Genomic DNA, 15,765 nt, shown 5'->3' with positions numbered 1-15,765 from the left:
CTGGCCATGCAAAGTCTAAGAAAAGCACTGAAGAGAGAGAAAAAAATCCAGGATCAGGTTACACTATACAACAGTTTCGTTACCAAGTAAGCTGTTTAGAGCTTGGGGGTTACTCAGCTTCTTTGACATAGAAGCTGCAATCACTTTCCCATAGAAACTCTTGCCAGAGACCTATTTTATTCTCAGATGGGTCCTTCTTATATGGGAGAAGTTCAGCCTGCAAGTCATCAGCATTCAGGTACACAAAGGAGGACACCAAGGCATGAGCTCTGAACTAGAAATAAGCTCTACTGGCTCACCACATTGGTAAGGTCACATCATCTTGGCTATGGATCAGATGAAATGGCTCACAGCATCCTCCAAAACACTTTGAAAAATGCTTATGAGCCTTTCTTTTCTCAGAAGGCTGGCTGCCCCACGAGCTGCAGAACAGCAGGAGCTTGCTTTCCTGCAGATCTCAGTCGTCTGCTTCCACCCTGCCTATGGAGACCTCTCCTTACCCCAGCAGCCCAGCTGTCCTGTTATGGTCCTTACGACTATGGAGTAAGACAGGACATTGTTACTTGGATAAAGCCAAAAAAAAAAAAAAAAAAGTTGTAATGAGAAGCCACGTAATTGCTGAGCTGTGCCTGCCTTTTCCTCAGAGAGACTAGTTTGGTCATTCTGCCCAGTGACTTAGTTATTTCTGAGACATCTATCTTTCTTTCGAATTACAGTTCTCTAGCAGATTCAAAAGGTGTTAGAGAGGAAACACTGAAGGAACAGAACCACTGTACAGGCTAAAACCAGCTATTAATATATTAGAACAGAATTACGTGGTCTTGAAAAGGGATGCAATGCTTCATTATCTAAATGCCACTTACCAACAGGCTAGTTCTCATATGTAAATGGCTCAGAAATACCAACTATAATTAAAAATATCAATTTAAACGTAACAAATATATTTCTGGCCCTTCATCTAGAGAGACTGAGCAACATGGATGGATTTTTTTTTTAATAGTCCAAGAACAGACTGGGCAAAACAAGTGTAATTAATTATTCATTACTCAAAGGATATATATATATATATATATATATATATATATACACACACACCAAAAAATAATCAGAGAATGATTTGGGCTGGATGGTCTCTATCATCCAGTCTTTCATCCAACCTCCTGCTCACAGCAGGGCCAAATCTGAGCTCAGACCATGTTTCTCAGGACTTTATCCAGCTGCATTTTGAGAGCCCCCGAGGATGGAGACTGCACAGCCTCTGGGCAACCTGCCCCACTGCCTGACTGTCCCGCGTGAAGTTTTTCTTCATATTCAGTCTGAACTTCTCTGCCTCAGGACAAGTCTGTTGTCTTACTTCATCTCATCACGCAAGCCAAGAAGAGCCTGGCTCTGCTTTCTTGATGGCCTCGCAGCAGGGATGAGCAGGCTGCTGTTAGTATCCCTGAAGCCACCTCCTCACCAGTCTAACTCAGCCCAGCTCTCTCAGTCTCTCCTCACAGGGCAAGTGCTCCAGGCCCCAGCTGTCTTGGTAGCCCTCTGCTGAACTTGTGCCAGTTTGTCAATTTAGTGATGTCTACAAACTTTATGAGCAGCAAGTCTATCACCACCTCTAGGTTACTGAAAAAAAGGTTAAACAAGATGGGCACCAGGCGAAACCTCTGTATCACTCTACCTAGTACCAGCCTCAAAGCAGGTAATGGTCAATTGGTCATACTCTTCTCAACTGAACCATCCAAACAGGTTTTTACCCATTCAGGTATCTACCTTCCCAAATGCCCCAACTTGGATACAATAATTTTGCAAGAGATAGCATCAAAAGCCTTGATAAAGTTGAAATAAATGACATCTACTGCTCTCCCCTTGTCAACATAACCAGTCATTTTACTACAGAAGGCAATTAGGTTGGTCAAGCATGACTCACCCCTTATAATACAATAAATTGTTAAACTGTAGTTTTTTCAACTGGCAATCAATTCTGCTGTTGATCTGCCACATGACCTTGGGTCATTGTTCAGGCCATTCCCCCATCCAACCTCCCTACTGAGCTGCCTGAAGAAAGATTTGTACCTAGGCGCAAGTTCAGGATGCAGAAGATGCATTATCTGCTGAGCTTTAAACATCCTAGTTGTCATTTTCTGCCTCTACCCAAGGTTACAGGACATCTGTCTATCTTTCTCCATGACTTCTGAAGCTGCTGCATCAAAATTACATCTGCAGGGAACAGAAAAACCATGTGGCAAATGCCTGCATCCCTGCAGTTAAACCAAAGGCGTATACTACTTAGCTTACACTACAAAGCAAATGCTCATTTACGTTTCTCACTACTTTGTTCTGAAGTGGCATTAAAAGTTGCATCTGATGCTTTTCTGAAAAGTGATAAAGTACAAAGCACCTGGTCCATTATACTCAAGTGCCCTTAAGAGCAGAGCAGGAGAGGCAGATTCCTTTCAGCCCTCATAGTCATCACGATGTACCTGAGTATAAAAGAATGCTTCTGCAGACAGTCCCTGTGGAATGACAAACTTATAAAATTTCTTATCCACCTTCTTTATATGATTGTCTCACTGAAAATATATCAGAAGTGCCAGTACATTACACTAGTGACCCTCTGACTAGTTCATTCAAATCTGTGTCTTTATCTGCTTCAGATGTACCTGTTCTTTTTAACAAGTAAACTCCTACTTCTTCTACTGAGGAACAGCGATAAGAAAGAAAGGATTAATTAAGGGTTTTTACAAAAATGTATTTATTTTACTGGAAAAAAATCACACGGGGAAGCATTATATGCAATGATTTAAGAACAGTTTAGTTTGCCATTCATGAATAAATAAGATGCTCTCTAATGGTGGCATCCGAAACACACTTCATAAATAATGACATTACATATTGAACAAAGAAATAATAGAAGCATAGAAAAGGATTCAAATGAAATAAAGTATTTTTTAAGTAAAAGATATTTTACCACTCGGTGTCCTTATTAGCAAACACCTATAATGTTACAGAAAGCTCTGCGAGATATGGAGCAAATCATTTGAATTACTGTTAAAGCTGCTGTTGCAAGCAGGCAAAACCTTCAAAAGCTAACATGTAAAGTCACAGAAGCAATGTGCATAGCTAGCAACCATGAAAGATAAAGGCAAGGGCTTAACATACCCCTTTTGACTACTGTTACCAGTGAAGGTACAGCACTTAAAATATGATACAGCAATTTACTTAAGATAATAGCACTAAAGTATTTCAGATGTGTATTTACTTGGAGACTGAATGGCAGGGAGATTTTCTCCCTTAAAGTGCCAGCATAAGCCAGCAAGCAGTTAGAAACAGCCACTGCAGGGTACGCCCTGCACCTCCAACCTGGGTCATTTTGACCACAGCTGATTTAAAGAAATCACTGGGAGGGGATGGCAACAAGTACCTGTGGATAAACGGGGGGGGCAGTGGCCTTTCCAGGTGAATCAGCTGCAGTTAGAATAGGCCATGTGGTACAGCCCTAAAGACATCCATCCCACTGTGTTCTCCCTTAATAATCTTGCACACAAGTTAACCCTATCTCTTGGGCAGTGGAGTTACAGGAACAGAAAATTACAGAAAATAGGTGGAAAGATTAAAAAAAAAAAAGAGTTAAAAAATTCAAAGATTATTTTAGTGGGTGCATAAACTAAAGACTATGCTTTGTTGGTCAGTTGTACACTGAGTAGTTTTTCTTTTCCTTTCACTATGGTTGTACAGCAAGATCCAGCCAAAAGTTAATGAGGTCACCTGTCTCTACCAGTAATTTTATACTTGGCAGCATTGCCTTCCTTATGACTACTCCTGTCTGTTGGATGACAACTGTTTAATAAAACTGAACTGACTTCAGATTCAAGTTTATGCAGTTCCTGCACATGCAGGTAATTAACTGTAAGACTAAATTTACTGTAAGAAGTACAACACATGCCTAGTTTACAATAGCTGGAGCGCATGTGCAAAATTTCATGCTGACTTTTTTTTTTGTAACAGAGACAGAAGGTTTGCCACTGCATTATTAACACATTTGTGTCAGCAAAAAAGATAACATTCAGACAGTTATGCTTGAAAGAAACTTAAGCAGCCCAAGGATAAGCACATCAGAGAGCAACATGACAGCTCACTTTTAGGAGCTGCACATCAGTCATTGCAGAGAATGAAAACAGAGTTAACTTCAATTTGTCCACAGGTTAATCATTCAAACTGCGTATTAACTCTGTAAAAACGCCTGCCCTTGTGCCAGAGAGAGGAGTACAACCACATGACCCTGTGCTGCATGGCCTCCTGCACTCTGCTCACGCTGACTTGAGACCTCCTGTTCCTCCACTTCCATGACACAACCCTGTATCTCCTCCACTTAATTTACATCTCCTGCCACTGACCAAGCTATCATACCCCTCCAGGTGGGCCGTAAAGGGGCCAGTCACCTCAACTCATTCCACCAGTGCAATTAGGTGTGGCTGTGTGGAGAAGTCAGAGAGCCATGGCCAATTCTCCTTTCCCAAGGAGATGTATTCAGCAGTTAGCAGAATACAAGTTCCAGCCGGGGAGTGGCAAGGAAAGCCTTTATTGGAGGATCTCTGCCTTATCTGGGGGTACTGCCACCTTTCTGGACCGAAGATCACCTGCAAATATCAGGAAAAACCTGATCAGTCTCCAGAGAGCAAGTAACAAATATGGAAAGGCAAAGTCCCAGGTTTCAAATCAAAACTGAATTAATCAAAAGTGCTTTGGAACTCTTGGGGGAGAGGAAGAGAGAAGGAAGCACAACAACAAAGGTTTCACTCAGTCAGAGCCTGGAAGGGGCACAGGAGGGGACCCAGCTCAACTGCATGCCATGTCCATGCATCCTGTGAGCTTTGCTCTGCCCTGAGCCCCTCCAGGCAGGCAGGCAGGGCGCTGCGTGAGGGTAACCACGACCACCTTTTCGTACGCTTGAAACTCGTACATTTGAAACAAGTGTGCTCGAAAAGCCTGACTGGCACCAGGCGAGCAGCCCAGCTGCTCCACGCTCCTCCACCACGGGGCCGCGCTTCCCGCTGGGGGGAGCAGGGGGAGCCCCGGCACTGCCCCCCGCAGCCCCCGACCTACGGAGGGAGGCAGCCGGGACGGGAGGCAGCCCCACGGAGCCCGCAGCCTGCAGGGGAGACTCCCGTTGAGGAAGCCCGAGGCCGGGCCGCCAGGCTGCCCCCCCCGCCCCGCTCCGCGTTGTCTCTCCCTGGCCCTCCCCGCGGGCCCGGCCCCTTACCCAGCTTGGTGCCCGGGTTTCTGGCCGCCATCCCCCGCGCTACCGGCGGCTTTCCAGCCCGCCTGAGGCCTCCCCGGTCCCGCCCCGCACCGGCAGGAAGCGGCGGGGACACCGGGCGAGCGCCTCCGGGCCGCGCTTGGCACTGCCCCTAGCGAGGCGGTGAGCCCGGGGAGCAGAGATTAAAAGCCTGACTGCCCCCCATTTTTTAAGAGGTGCAGGCAGGTGCCGCCACGCTGCCCCCGGTACCCGGGGCACCGGCACGAAGCCCACCCTTTCCTAGGCAAGCCCCCAGCCGTGGCACCGAGACCACCTCCCCTTTGCTTTGTGTTATCCGCACACCGGTCCGGCAGCCCCCACAACCAGTCCGGCCAGCTTCACTTTCCTCCGAGTTCAAAGGGAAGTTCATATTCCTCCAACACTTACAGAACATGCTCTATATAAACTTAACAACTTCGTAAAGCTTTCTATTAACAGCAGGCCAAATGAAAATCTAAAAACTCGTGGCGTTGTCAGTGGCTTTGTTTCATGTTTTTCCCCTACAGTTGCAACAATGCAAAGGCAGGAAAAAGAAGTATAAAGCACTGTCAATATTGAGACATCTTGCAACTTTAGCCCTACTCATTTCACTGCTAGCAAAGAAACCATGAACTACAACAGCATCTTGTAAAGCCACGAAGGGTCACAGCTCTTGGATTTGAGAATGCTACTCCAGAGTTCCCTCTGAAGTGCTGAACAGCCTACTTGAAACACAGCACAAAGACCACTCTATAAGAAGTTTCACTACAGCAGGGATAGAGAGCTCCTTGTTTTAAATGCACTTTTCAACTGGTAAAGTAAGCTTCTGGGTTGAATCACGAGACTTGGAATCATCATAAGCCTTAAAAGAATTAGAGATGACTAAATCAAACTATTAGCTGTAAAGCACAGGAGTACTCATTTTTAAGATGAAATTTCAATAAATATTTCAAAATTATCTTTGGAGTTGCCACTGAACTAACACACCTTTAATTATACCATAATTTACTACGAAACCAAGACTCATTTTATCATTCTTTATTATCCTCCGTATTACTGTTTCCACCTCTACCACAGCAGAGTTGGGGCTGGAAGGGACCTCTGGAGACTTACTGAATCGTAGGCCCCTGCACAAGCACACAAAGCTTCAGCAGGGCCAAATCCAGTTGGGTTTTCAGTGTCTTCAAGAAACGAGCCTCTACAACCTTCACAGTGTTTGACTGCCCTCACTCTGAAAGAGTATTTTCTCTATATAGAATTACCACTGTTCCAATTTATATACAAGTTTTCAAATGTTAAGCTTCAATTTTCTTTTAACATTTCTTCTAGCATTACTGTTACTCCTTTGGACAAAAATCCCGAAGAATAGTAAAAACAAGAACCCACCCAAATGTACCTACATAACATTTCTCCTTTCCACACAGAGCACGTTTTGTAAACCTTTCGGTGTAACATTAAAGGAAGTGACAAGTGGAAGAATGGCAATATTTTCTTTAATGAAGAAAATATGATTTTGACCTGGAGAGAATAACTTTTTAAATCCAGTTTAGAGGACTAAACCCAAGCTTTATACAGATTCATAGTCAACCTCTGAAATTTCTGTGTACAACCAAGTAGTTTCAGGCAGCACATTTAGTTTAGTAGTTTTCAATGCTTTTGATTTTAGAGACTCACTTTTACATTCAAACTTCAAAGAATAAAATGACACAAGGCTTACACGTCAAGAACTTGCCACTCTCTGTACCAAACACTAAAACATTCTTATTACTTTCCCTCTGTATAGTACAAAAAACAGATGCTAGAAAGGATTACACAATTAACTTGGCTGCTTTTCTGTTCCATGAACCCAAGGCTAAAGAGTAAGATAGGAGTTTTGAGAGGCATTTTATTTAGACAACTGAAAACAGTTAAACATTCAGAAGCAGTGTACAATGAAACAAAAACCCAACCAAACACTTTTAGTACATTAATCCCCCTTCTTTTCAACTAAAGCCAAATCTTTCAAATTTCAAGAAAAAAAAGGTAAAAGCCATTATATTTCTTCTCCATAATAAAGAAAACACACTACAATGAGTCTAATTGAAATTAGAGAGACTGGATCTTGGTTTGCACACTTCTTTCGAAAGACAGTAGGCAGTTATGCTAAAAAGACAGCAAAACTCTACTACTTGTCTTCTTTTTTTTGGATACTCAGTTCTCTTACAGACAACACCTAGCCACTTCCACCGCATTCTCATCAATTACTGCCCATCTTTGCCTTATGTAGAGAGCGCACTCTGGAAGGCTGCTGTTCACTGCTCACTTGATTTAGTCTTGTATGTCCATATGTTGCAAAACGGTTGAGATAATCACGCCTTAACTTCAGGAGTTGAGCTGTACACCGTATCTGAGTTTTCAGAGGCAACTTCTTCTGCAATGAAACAAAGAGGGTATTATTTAATTTCACCTTACCTATATAAACCAAAGAAATACTGCAGCACCTGTTTTAAAGACCAGTTGGGTTTGTTTTCCCATTTAACCTGATTCAGTTATTCTACCATATCTGTTCAGTCTGCAGGCTGACACAGCTCTAGTCACCAGCCTGACACTTACAGTCATTTTCAGAAAAATGCACTTAAATACCTTCTGAAAGGAGTGAAAAGTGACAGAAGGTACTTGGAAAAAACTAACTTTCCCATCCTATAGAACTCTACCATCTTGACTCATCTTTTAACACATAGCTGAGTGGAACTTGGCAGTTCAGTGCATTACCTATTTCCTCCTCTGCAGTTCCTGGAAGAGTGGTCCTTGCTTTTGCTGCTTCTGCATTCTCCTCTTCTGCAGAGAGGAGAAAAAAGAGTTAATACCTTCACTTCCCCGACCCACAGAAATAAAAAAAAAATATCCACTGTAGTGTTGAGGAGAAAGAGCTTGGTAAGCAATTCCATGAATTGTTATTGCTTGCGGTTTTCTAGAGAATCAAAGTGCAATATAAAATAAGCCTATTATATACACTCCCTTCTAGAGATTCTTTTACCCTTAAGTATTTAGAAAAGTACTTCATATCTCTTGTTCTTTAACATCAAAATATGAGACCATTTGCTTAATTAGACACAAAGGGTCTATATTCACCAAGCTTACAGATTTGAAATTAATTGATTAAACGACAGCTACAAAAGCAAAACCTTAAATCCAACCAACTTGAGGGGCTACGAAGACGCCTCAGATGTACAGACACTGTACAAAATTCAGATGTTGTATACCACTTGTGATATTACTGCTAGGTATTACCTAAGAACTGAGTATGAAACAGCTAAGTTTTACCACAAAAACACACACACTTACCAGGAACTACACACTTCCAAAGACCATAGGTTTTCCCTACTGTTGTCTGCCACAGCCTTAGCGTACCATCCTCTGAACCACTGGCATATAACTCTCCATCAGGACTAAATCTCACACAGTGAATTGGACCGAAGTGTCCTTTGTAAGATTCTGGAAGAACATAATTTCAAGTATCAGTCAACAGTAGAAGTTAACTGGTAAAGACTGATCAGAAGAAAACAGAAGTATTGATAGGGGCACTGTCCCAGTATTTTATTCTGATGCAAAACAAAGTTTAGAATAACTGGTATTCCCGTGACTTCTAATTTAGAGAATATTAATGTTATACTAAACACAAGAAAACAGGTGCTTAATTCAAATTCAAGACAAAAGTACAAAGCAAGCCAGTAGCATAGAGTACACAACCCTGTTCCTTCAACCACTCACTGTGCATACATCTGATTTTATATGAGGATAGGATTAACAAAGTTAAAAATACACTTAAAAACCTGTATTTGGCCAACACTAAGAAGAACACAAACATATTACATTTTTCACACAACCAAGTATCTGTGACTCTTTTGACATAACGAATGCCGTAGTAAGACATTTAAGTTAACATACAGCAGTATGGAATGACTCAACTTTTTTTTCCAATAGGTACAAAGAGCTGTTTAATGAAGGTTTTAATTAGATCTAGAACGATAACATTAGATGTTATGTTAGATGTACTGAGGAAAAAAAAACTTAACTGACTACAAACCTTTTCATTGTCTTGCACAGCAAGCTATGCTAAGACCTCATATAACAGTCTCATCTATTAGCCACCGTCATTAATCTAATACTTACATCAGAACTCATTTTTCTATTATAGAAGGCAAACATACCTAATTCTTCTCCTGTGTTATAGTCATATTTATAGAGCTTAAAATCTTCACCGCCTGCAACCAAACATTCTTTCTCTGGGTGAAGTGATGCAGAATTGATTGTAGCAGGTGCTTCAAATGATTTAATCTGCTCTAGACTGAGGAAGAATTTTTGTTTTACAAAAAGGTCCTGAAAGCAAAGAAACTGATTCTACAAATCACAACTGCTTTTAAGAAAAACAGAAGACACCCACACAGTTTCCAAACAAGTTTTAGTACCTGCAAGTCAAGTCCACCAAGTTAAGAAACAACTAGTTCATAGAAACAACTAGAATAAGTAGAACAGAAGGCTCACAGATTCAGAACTACTTACTGAAATATGCTTAAGAATGTAACACGCTTTCTTAAGACATCACAGAGGTTGTATAAACAACTAGTTCCCTGAAAAGCACACTAAACTGAAGCCTGGATGAAACTCTTATCTAATGACAACTACAGTTAGTTTGAATGATGAAAATGGCACCGAATCTTTGCATCCTAGCATCTCACAGGCAGTTAGGGAACGCTATTTTAGAAAAGGATAGCTTTCACACTTCTTTTGACAAGATGGCAAGCAAAGATATCCACTCATATCAGTTCTGCCACTTTCATATTTTGGCCCTGTACTAGTTTGACCCACAATCAAACCCATTACTCAACCTGTGAAAATTCTGTGTTTTGGACTCACGTTTCTGCACTATGAAAAGCAATAGTCTTCCCATAGGTTATCACAAGTATCTGTCCTTCTGGAACATACTCCATGCTGCTCACTGACATTGCAACGTTTAGTGCCTTCACTTCAGTCATAGTACTCCGGTCCCAGAGGCTTAACAGGAAACAAAAACACAAGGCAGACTCTCAGATTACTTCAGCAAATCAAACAGCTTTTATCCCCATCTGTGGCAAGCTGTGGTTTAAAAACAAAAAAACAACAACAACAAAACACACCTAATAAAGAAAGCCTGTGGTTTGATTCCACAGGCACTTTGGATTTTCAGTGGCATTCTTATCTTTGCTTTGCGTAGCTTTACATAGGTGGGAATTAAGGCATGGTTGCATTAAAATACTACTACTATTGAAACTTCATGCAACAGTAAATGGTCCACATATCATTCGACCACTCAAGGGTTCTCTTAAGAGACTGAAAACCTTATTATACATCTCCTGAAAAATACAGCTTTCTAGAAGCAAGGACTGAATATTCCATTCTGCCTTTTTAACTCAGAACACAGAGAGGTATTAATAGCAGTTTACCCAAATAACAGACTCATTTAATATAATCTAAAATTTTACCTAGGCATGCCAGAGCTATCTAAACAGAAACCAAATTAAATTGCAACATATAAGAAAATTCATAAATTGAGTGACCTCCGTATTTCTATTTCTGAAATCCAGAAAAAAAAAAAAGACCAGACCAGATGCTTGCCTATCTTGAACACGAGGAAGGCAGGGGGCTTATAAAAAAAGATGGAGAGCAGCTTTTTGCTCAGACAGAAAATGACAGGACGAGAGGGAATGATTTGAAACCAAAAGGGGTGAGATTTAGATTAGAGGTTAGGAGAAAATTCTTCACTCAGAGGGTGGTGAAGCACTGGCACAGACTGCCTGGAGAAGCCGTGGATGCCCCATCCCTGGAGGTGTTCAAGGCCAGGTTGGATGAGGCCATGAGCAACCTGGTCTAGTGGGTAGTCTAGGGGGGTTGGATGATCTTTGAGGTCCCTTCCAACCCAAACTATTCTATGGTATGAAAACTGAAAAGCACTGGAGCCAATAAGGAGACTACAGTTAGACTGTATCTGTGACTTCAACCCTCCCCTCCTTCTTTCCACAAAGCCAGACTATTTCTCTATGTGATAGCTATAAGAATGATAAGACAACTAGGCATGAGATGACACCGGTCACATTAACTAGAAAGCTGAAAAAGCAGCAAGGCGTATCTCCCATCTAGACAGCAAAGTTTGAGGAAGGGTCTTTATCATTTCCTCACCACCGCAGCCAGGTTTGTCTAGGTTTCCATACATCTACCAATCCGGCATAAAGGAAACAAAACATTTAACCATGACCGGGGAGCCATCTTAAAGACACAAAAGCCTTCACAACTTATCAGTAGCTTTCATTCTCTGCTGTGCTATCTATCTGTCTATCAACAGAGCACTGATTCCAAATAGGCTTCCCAGTCCTTTATCCCAGACCCTGGCTAGTACACACCTTGTGAATCTTTCAAGGCTTGGTTATGGAAGAAAAGGCAGCAATACCTCAGCATGTGTTCACAAGACCCCATCTATAAACAAGTATTTTCTAGGATTATGAAAGACAAATTCAATCTACTATTCAGTTGTCAAAGACCACCTCTTACTATCAGTGAGGACATGTTCATGGGGTAAATCAGAATTATTTGGATAATTATGTCTCCAACAGCATATAAGCATTTCATTAGGCATGCAACCTGGGATCAAATAACCTGTGTTACTGATATCCTTTACCAGAAGGCATAATGATCCTGACAGACCTTATGATAATAAATGAGCTTCTTCAAAAACTCAAAGTTATTTTTTCTTACCGAACAGTTTTATCGTCAGCTGAAAGAATCTGTTTGTCATCACTGCTCCATAAAGCCTTTTTAATGCCAGAAGTATGCCCGCTGACAACATCAGGTTCTTAAAATAAAATAAAAGTATTTTAATACATGTAAGAACCAAAAATGACACCATGCAGCACTTTAGGAGCTCCAATAATCTACACAAGCTTCTGTTTACCGGAAACTGTAAAATTACTTCAAACACCTCTGACTTTTATTTACAGGTCTTATTCCAGGAACAGAAAAAACACAAATTGGTTAAGTTTAGACTGATTGTCTAAACTTAAAAAGCTTCCCTAGTTTAACACCAGTGCTATCTAGCTTTTTGTCAATCTTCAGTAGCTCAGTGTTGATATGAATTTAAACACCGTTTTAAACACATGGAGACTTTTTTTTTTTTTTTTACTTTCAGAGGACTGAATTTAATTACCTACTCCCAATAAGTCTGTGTTGCACTGAAACATGAAACACTATAACCTCTACTTCACTTGTAAAAGGATAAATTTAAAGATAACAGGTTATTTTAGTAAGTCAAGGTGTTAAAAGACACCATGTTTGTAAAACAACCCTCAACTTTGTCTTTTGTGCTTCTGTGAATTTCAGAACTTGTGTTTAATTAAAAAAAAAGGTTCTAAATGAAGACTTACCTGCTTCTGGCTTGCTCAAATCATAGATGCGCAACAATTTGTCTTGTCCACCTGTTAACAGATAATTGCTATCCTGAAATAGAAGTTATATAGTGTCAACTCTATTTTGAATTGAAATACCAGCCTTCATTCATGAGTCTTAAAATAACTGTTCTTTCTCTCAGTGTTTAAAACATTTATTAAATTTAAGCTTTGATCTTACAAACTAGAAGCTGCATGCTGGATTATTTGCCTGTTAAAATACACATGTAAAAAGAAGAAATGTAACTAATACCAAAACATACCCAAGAGCTTACCTCTCTTGTGAGTAAGCCATAAAAGTTTTTCATACCTGTGTAAAATCCACGCTTTTGACTATGTGTTTGTGAGCCAATGTGATTAGTTCGTCTCCTGACACAGCATCCCATACTTTGCTAAATGACAAGAGAAAACATTTACATTTCAGTAGCACCAGGATAAGTCAGCTTGGACAGTCAAATTACCCTGTTTTTCCTACCCTACCTAATCTTTCCTGATGCTATTGTTACTTTTTTTTTTTTTTAAATAATAAACACTACATTCTGATCAATTACTATACAGTCAGTAAGTATACCTCATATGTTATTACTAGAGCTTTTTTTTTGTACTATACCACCATTTTCCTTCACCACCTTCTTCAGGTGAATGCAGAGTAACTAGAGTTTTATTTTAAGACAAACAAATGCAGTTCTCAGCAACTTTTATAGATTGGCCTCTATTAACCAGATTCAACCTGTCAAATATATTGATATAGACTGCAAACAGTTCAAACAAAGAAAAAAAAAGAAAGAATTCACTAGTGTTTTTGCAAGTGTTCTTGAAAAAAAAAAAGTGCTTAACTAGTAGACACAAAAATCACTCAACACTTTCTGGCATAACTACAGTGATAAAGTTTAGAATTGAACAGAAATGTTAGTCTAGCAAAACAGTACAGTAATTAAGCATATTTGTCAAGAAGCAATCATAGTTGTTCAGCATGACAGAATTAGCTATAGCTGCTTGCAAGCAGCTAAAATTCTTGGTTTTAATTTAGCTACCCATAAGTAAGCTAATAGTTTAATAAAAAACAACAAATGAATCAGTAACTTACTACAGCTATACGTCACAAAAATGTGCTATTGCCTAAAATCAAAATACGGACTTTAAAAGCAGTTAAGCACTTACGCTGTAAAATCTGCTGCTGCTGTAGCTGCTTTTGTGGCATCCTTGTTCAAAGTAGCACCCCAAACAGCACCTTTATGGCCTAGAAATGTGCCAATCCAGTCTCCTGTGTCACCCTGACGTAGCATAGGCTTACCATCTTCACAAAAACAAAACCATTATTCAGGTAACATGATAAAAAATGAAGCTGTTTTAAGAAAAGATTCCCTTGCATGAAAGAATGAAATTGCCAATGGACTGGCCTCCCTTACTGGCAGCACACTTACCTTACAAAACTATTCTTTGTGAAATGGTTTAGCTGAAGAACTTAAGTATACAGCTGCACCTCCTGCACGTACCTAAAACTGTATGGATATTGGAATACTATTCCAGATGAGATACCAGTTTTCTTTTAGTTTTGTTTCTACAGTAGAAGGGTGATGGGTAGGGCTGCCCAAGCTTTCATCAGGCAGGGCGGTTCCTTTGATTTTGGAACAATATTTTCAGACAAATAGTATGCAAAAAGTAGTATTTTGTTTCTAACCAGAGGCATTTAAAATGTATCCAGAAATGTTGCAAAAATAAAATAGGCTTGTAAAACCTTTCTTGTGATTATTTTTTCCAGGAGGCTATCAAAATATTATTCGCATGTGAATCAATAAAGATGACTATGAAGCATTCCAAGGCGGAGAGGAATGTCCTTTTAAACACATGAATACATCCAGAAGATTAACATCTACACATAGGAAGTGAAAATGCCTCTCGTAAACGAGCAGAAGAGAGTTCTCATGGGAAAGGAGGTGGACATCACTGCTCTGTTTCCATGAAGGCAGCTGCCTTGGCTGAAAAGGAGCAGACTTTAAAGGCTGCAGAATAGGCACACACGTAGTAGAAATATGCAGTTTCAGACCGGTATTTTCGAGTCTTTCCTGTCCTTCCCTCCCCACCCTCCACAACCGAACGAAGGGGGGCTCAGGCACCCCGCAGGCTACGTTTACAGCCGAACCCCCGACAGGCCGCTCGCCTCGCCCCCCTCCTCCCCTTCTCCCCCTCGCAGAGAGGCGGCGGGGCCGGGCGGGGCCTGCGAGCAGCGGGGCAGCGGTCCCTCACACCCCAGGGCCGAGCAGCGTGCCCGGGGGACTCCGTCCCTCCCCGGGGGGCTCCGTCCCCGCCGCCCTCGCTCACCCTTGCAGGCGCTGATGAGGAAGTATCCGTAGGGGGTGACGCCGCTGAAGGCCAGGTCCACCACGGGCCGCGTGTGCCCGGAGCACGTCAGCGGGGTCTGCCTCATGGCCATGGCGGCGGGCCCGCAGCGGGCGGCTGAGGAGGAGGAGGAGGAAGAGGCGGCAGCAGCGGGGGGGGTGCAGGCGGCGGAGAAACCGCGGTGTGGGGGGGGGGGGGAGAGGCGGCGGGGCGCGGGTCCCCTCGGGCCGGCCACGGAGCGGCAGCCGCGGTGCTGCTGCTGCTGGCGGCGGCGGCGGCGGCGGCGGCGGCGAGGGAAATGACGCCGCGGAAGCTCGGTGGGGCCGGAAATGGCGGCGGGGGCCGCTAGGGGGAGCGGTTGACCTGGGGGCGGGCGCCGCGCCCGCTGGGGCCGTTGGTGGCGGTGGTCGTGGCTCGTCCCCGGTGTGGGAGGAGGAGGCCCGGGGCGTCCGCGGGCATGCTGCGGGGTGGATGGGGGCTGCTGAAACCGGGGGTACCCCGAGGTGGGGTGTCCCCACACGTGCCCGCAGCCGCTTTCCAGGCGGTTCTCGGTGTCCCCAGGGGTGCTGCTCAGCTCCTGGTAGGCTCCAAAACCAACAGCGAACCAGTCCTGCCAAAAGCAGGTGCAAACCAAAGTTTGGGGTGACTGCACTCACCCACTGTTGCATTGTGAAGCACAGGCACCGTTTTCCCGTATCTGAC

General features: G+C 42.4%; 2 protein-coding genes and 1 long non-coding RNA gene across 9 annotated transcripts in view; all 3 read right to left on the bottom strand.

Moving 5' to 3' along the window:
- The window catches only part of DERA (deoxyribose-phosphate aldolase), a 55,252-nt gene extending 49,561 nt beyond the window's left edge, over nt 1-5,691 (bottom strand). Inside the window, exon 1 of one of the 7 annotated variants that reach the window (XR_013947960.1) lies at nt 5,255-5,511. Coding sequence is in view for 6 of the 7 variants with exons in the window: in XM_080583757.1 (XP_080439883.1) it covers nt 5,255-5,285 (31 nt within the window). In the remaining variant the exon portion in view is untranslated. Of the gene's footprint in view, nt 1-5,254 lie in introns of all 7 variants that reach the window. The other 6 variants (XM_080583757.1, XM_080583761.1, XM_080583759.1 and 3 more) reach the window with 6 other exon arrangements.
- Nucleotides 292-5,244, bottom strand: LOC308191433. Its single transcript, XR_013947980.1, has 2 exons — nt 4,955-5,244; nt 292-4,631 (listed from the first exon to the last, which is right to left on the bottom strand). It is a non-coding gene; the product is annotated as an uncharacterized lncRNA (long non-coding RNA).
- A 1,054-nt stretch (nt 5,692-6,745) lies between the features above and the next one.
- On the bottom strand, nt 6,746-15,369 carry STRAP (serine/threonine kinase receptor associated protein). The gene is made up of 10 exons (XM_080583745.1): nt 15,046-15,369; nt 13,885-14,020; nt 13,034-13,115; nt 12,703-12,775; nt 12,038-12,134; nt 10,166-10,303; nt 9,460-9,596; nt 8,594-8,743; nt 8,021-8,086; nt 6,746-7,679 (listed from the first exon to the last, which is right to left on the bottom strand). The coding sequence occupies exons 1-10, from the start codon at nt 15,155-15,157 to the stop codon at nt 7,618-7,620; spliced, it is 1,053 nt and encodes a 350-aa protein (XP_080439871.1). The 5' UTR covers nt 15,158-15,369; the 3' UTR covers nt 6,746-7,617.
- Between the last annotated feature and the right edge of the window lie 396 nt (nt 15,370-15,765).

This window comes from Anser brachyrhynchus, assembly GCF_964034855.1.
Source record: "Anser brachyrhynchus genome assembly, chromosome: 1".
Lineage (NCBI taxonomy): Eukaryota > Metazoa > Chordata > Aves > Anseriformes > Anatidae > Anser > Anser brachyrhynchus.
The sequence above is the reverse complement of the archived record's forward strand: the minus strand, read 5'-3'. Positions and strand labels throughout refer to the sequence as shown.

Bases quoted from the DNA above. Each gene is read 5' to 3' on its own strand.
- STRAP (XM_080583745.1), bottom strand. From the start codon at position 15,157: ATGGCCATGAGGCAGACCCCGCTGACGTGCTCCGGGCACACGCGGCCC. The intron at 9,597-10,165 runs GTGAGTCCAAAA...ATTCTTCCTCAG, and splicing joins GCTTTTCATAGTGCAGAAAC to TCTAGAGCAGATTAAATCAT. The intron at 8,744-9,459 runs GTATGTTTGCCT...ATGTTCTTCCAG, and splicing joins TAACACAGGAGAAGAATTAG to AATCTTACAAAGGACACTTC.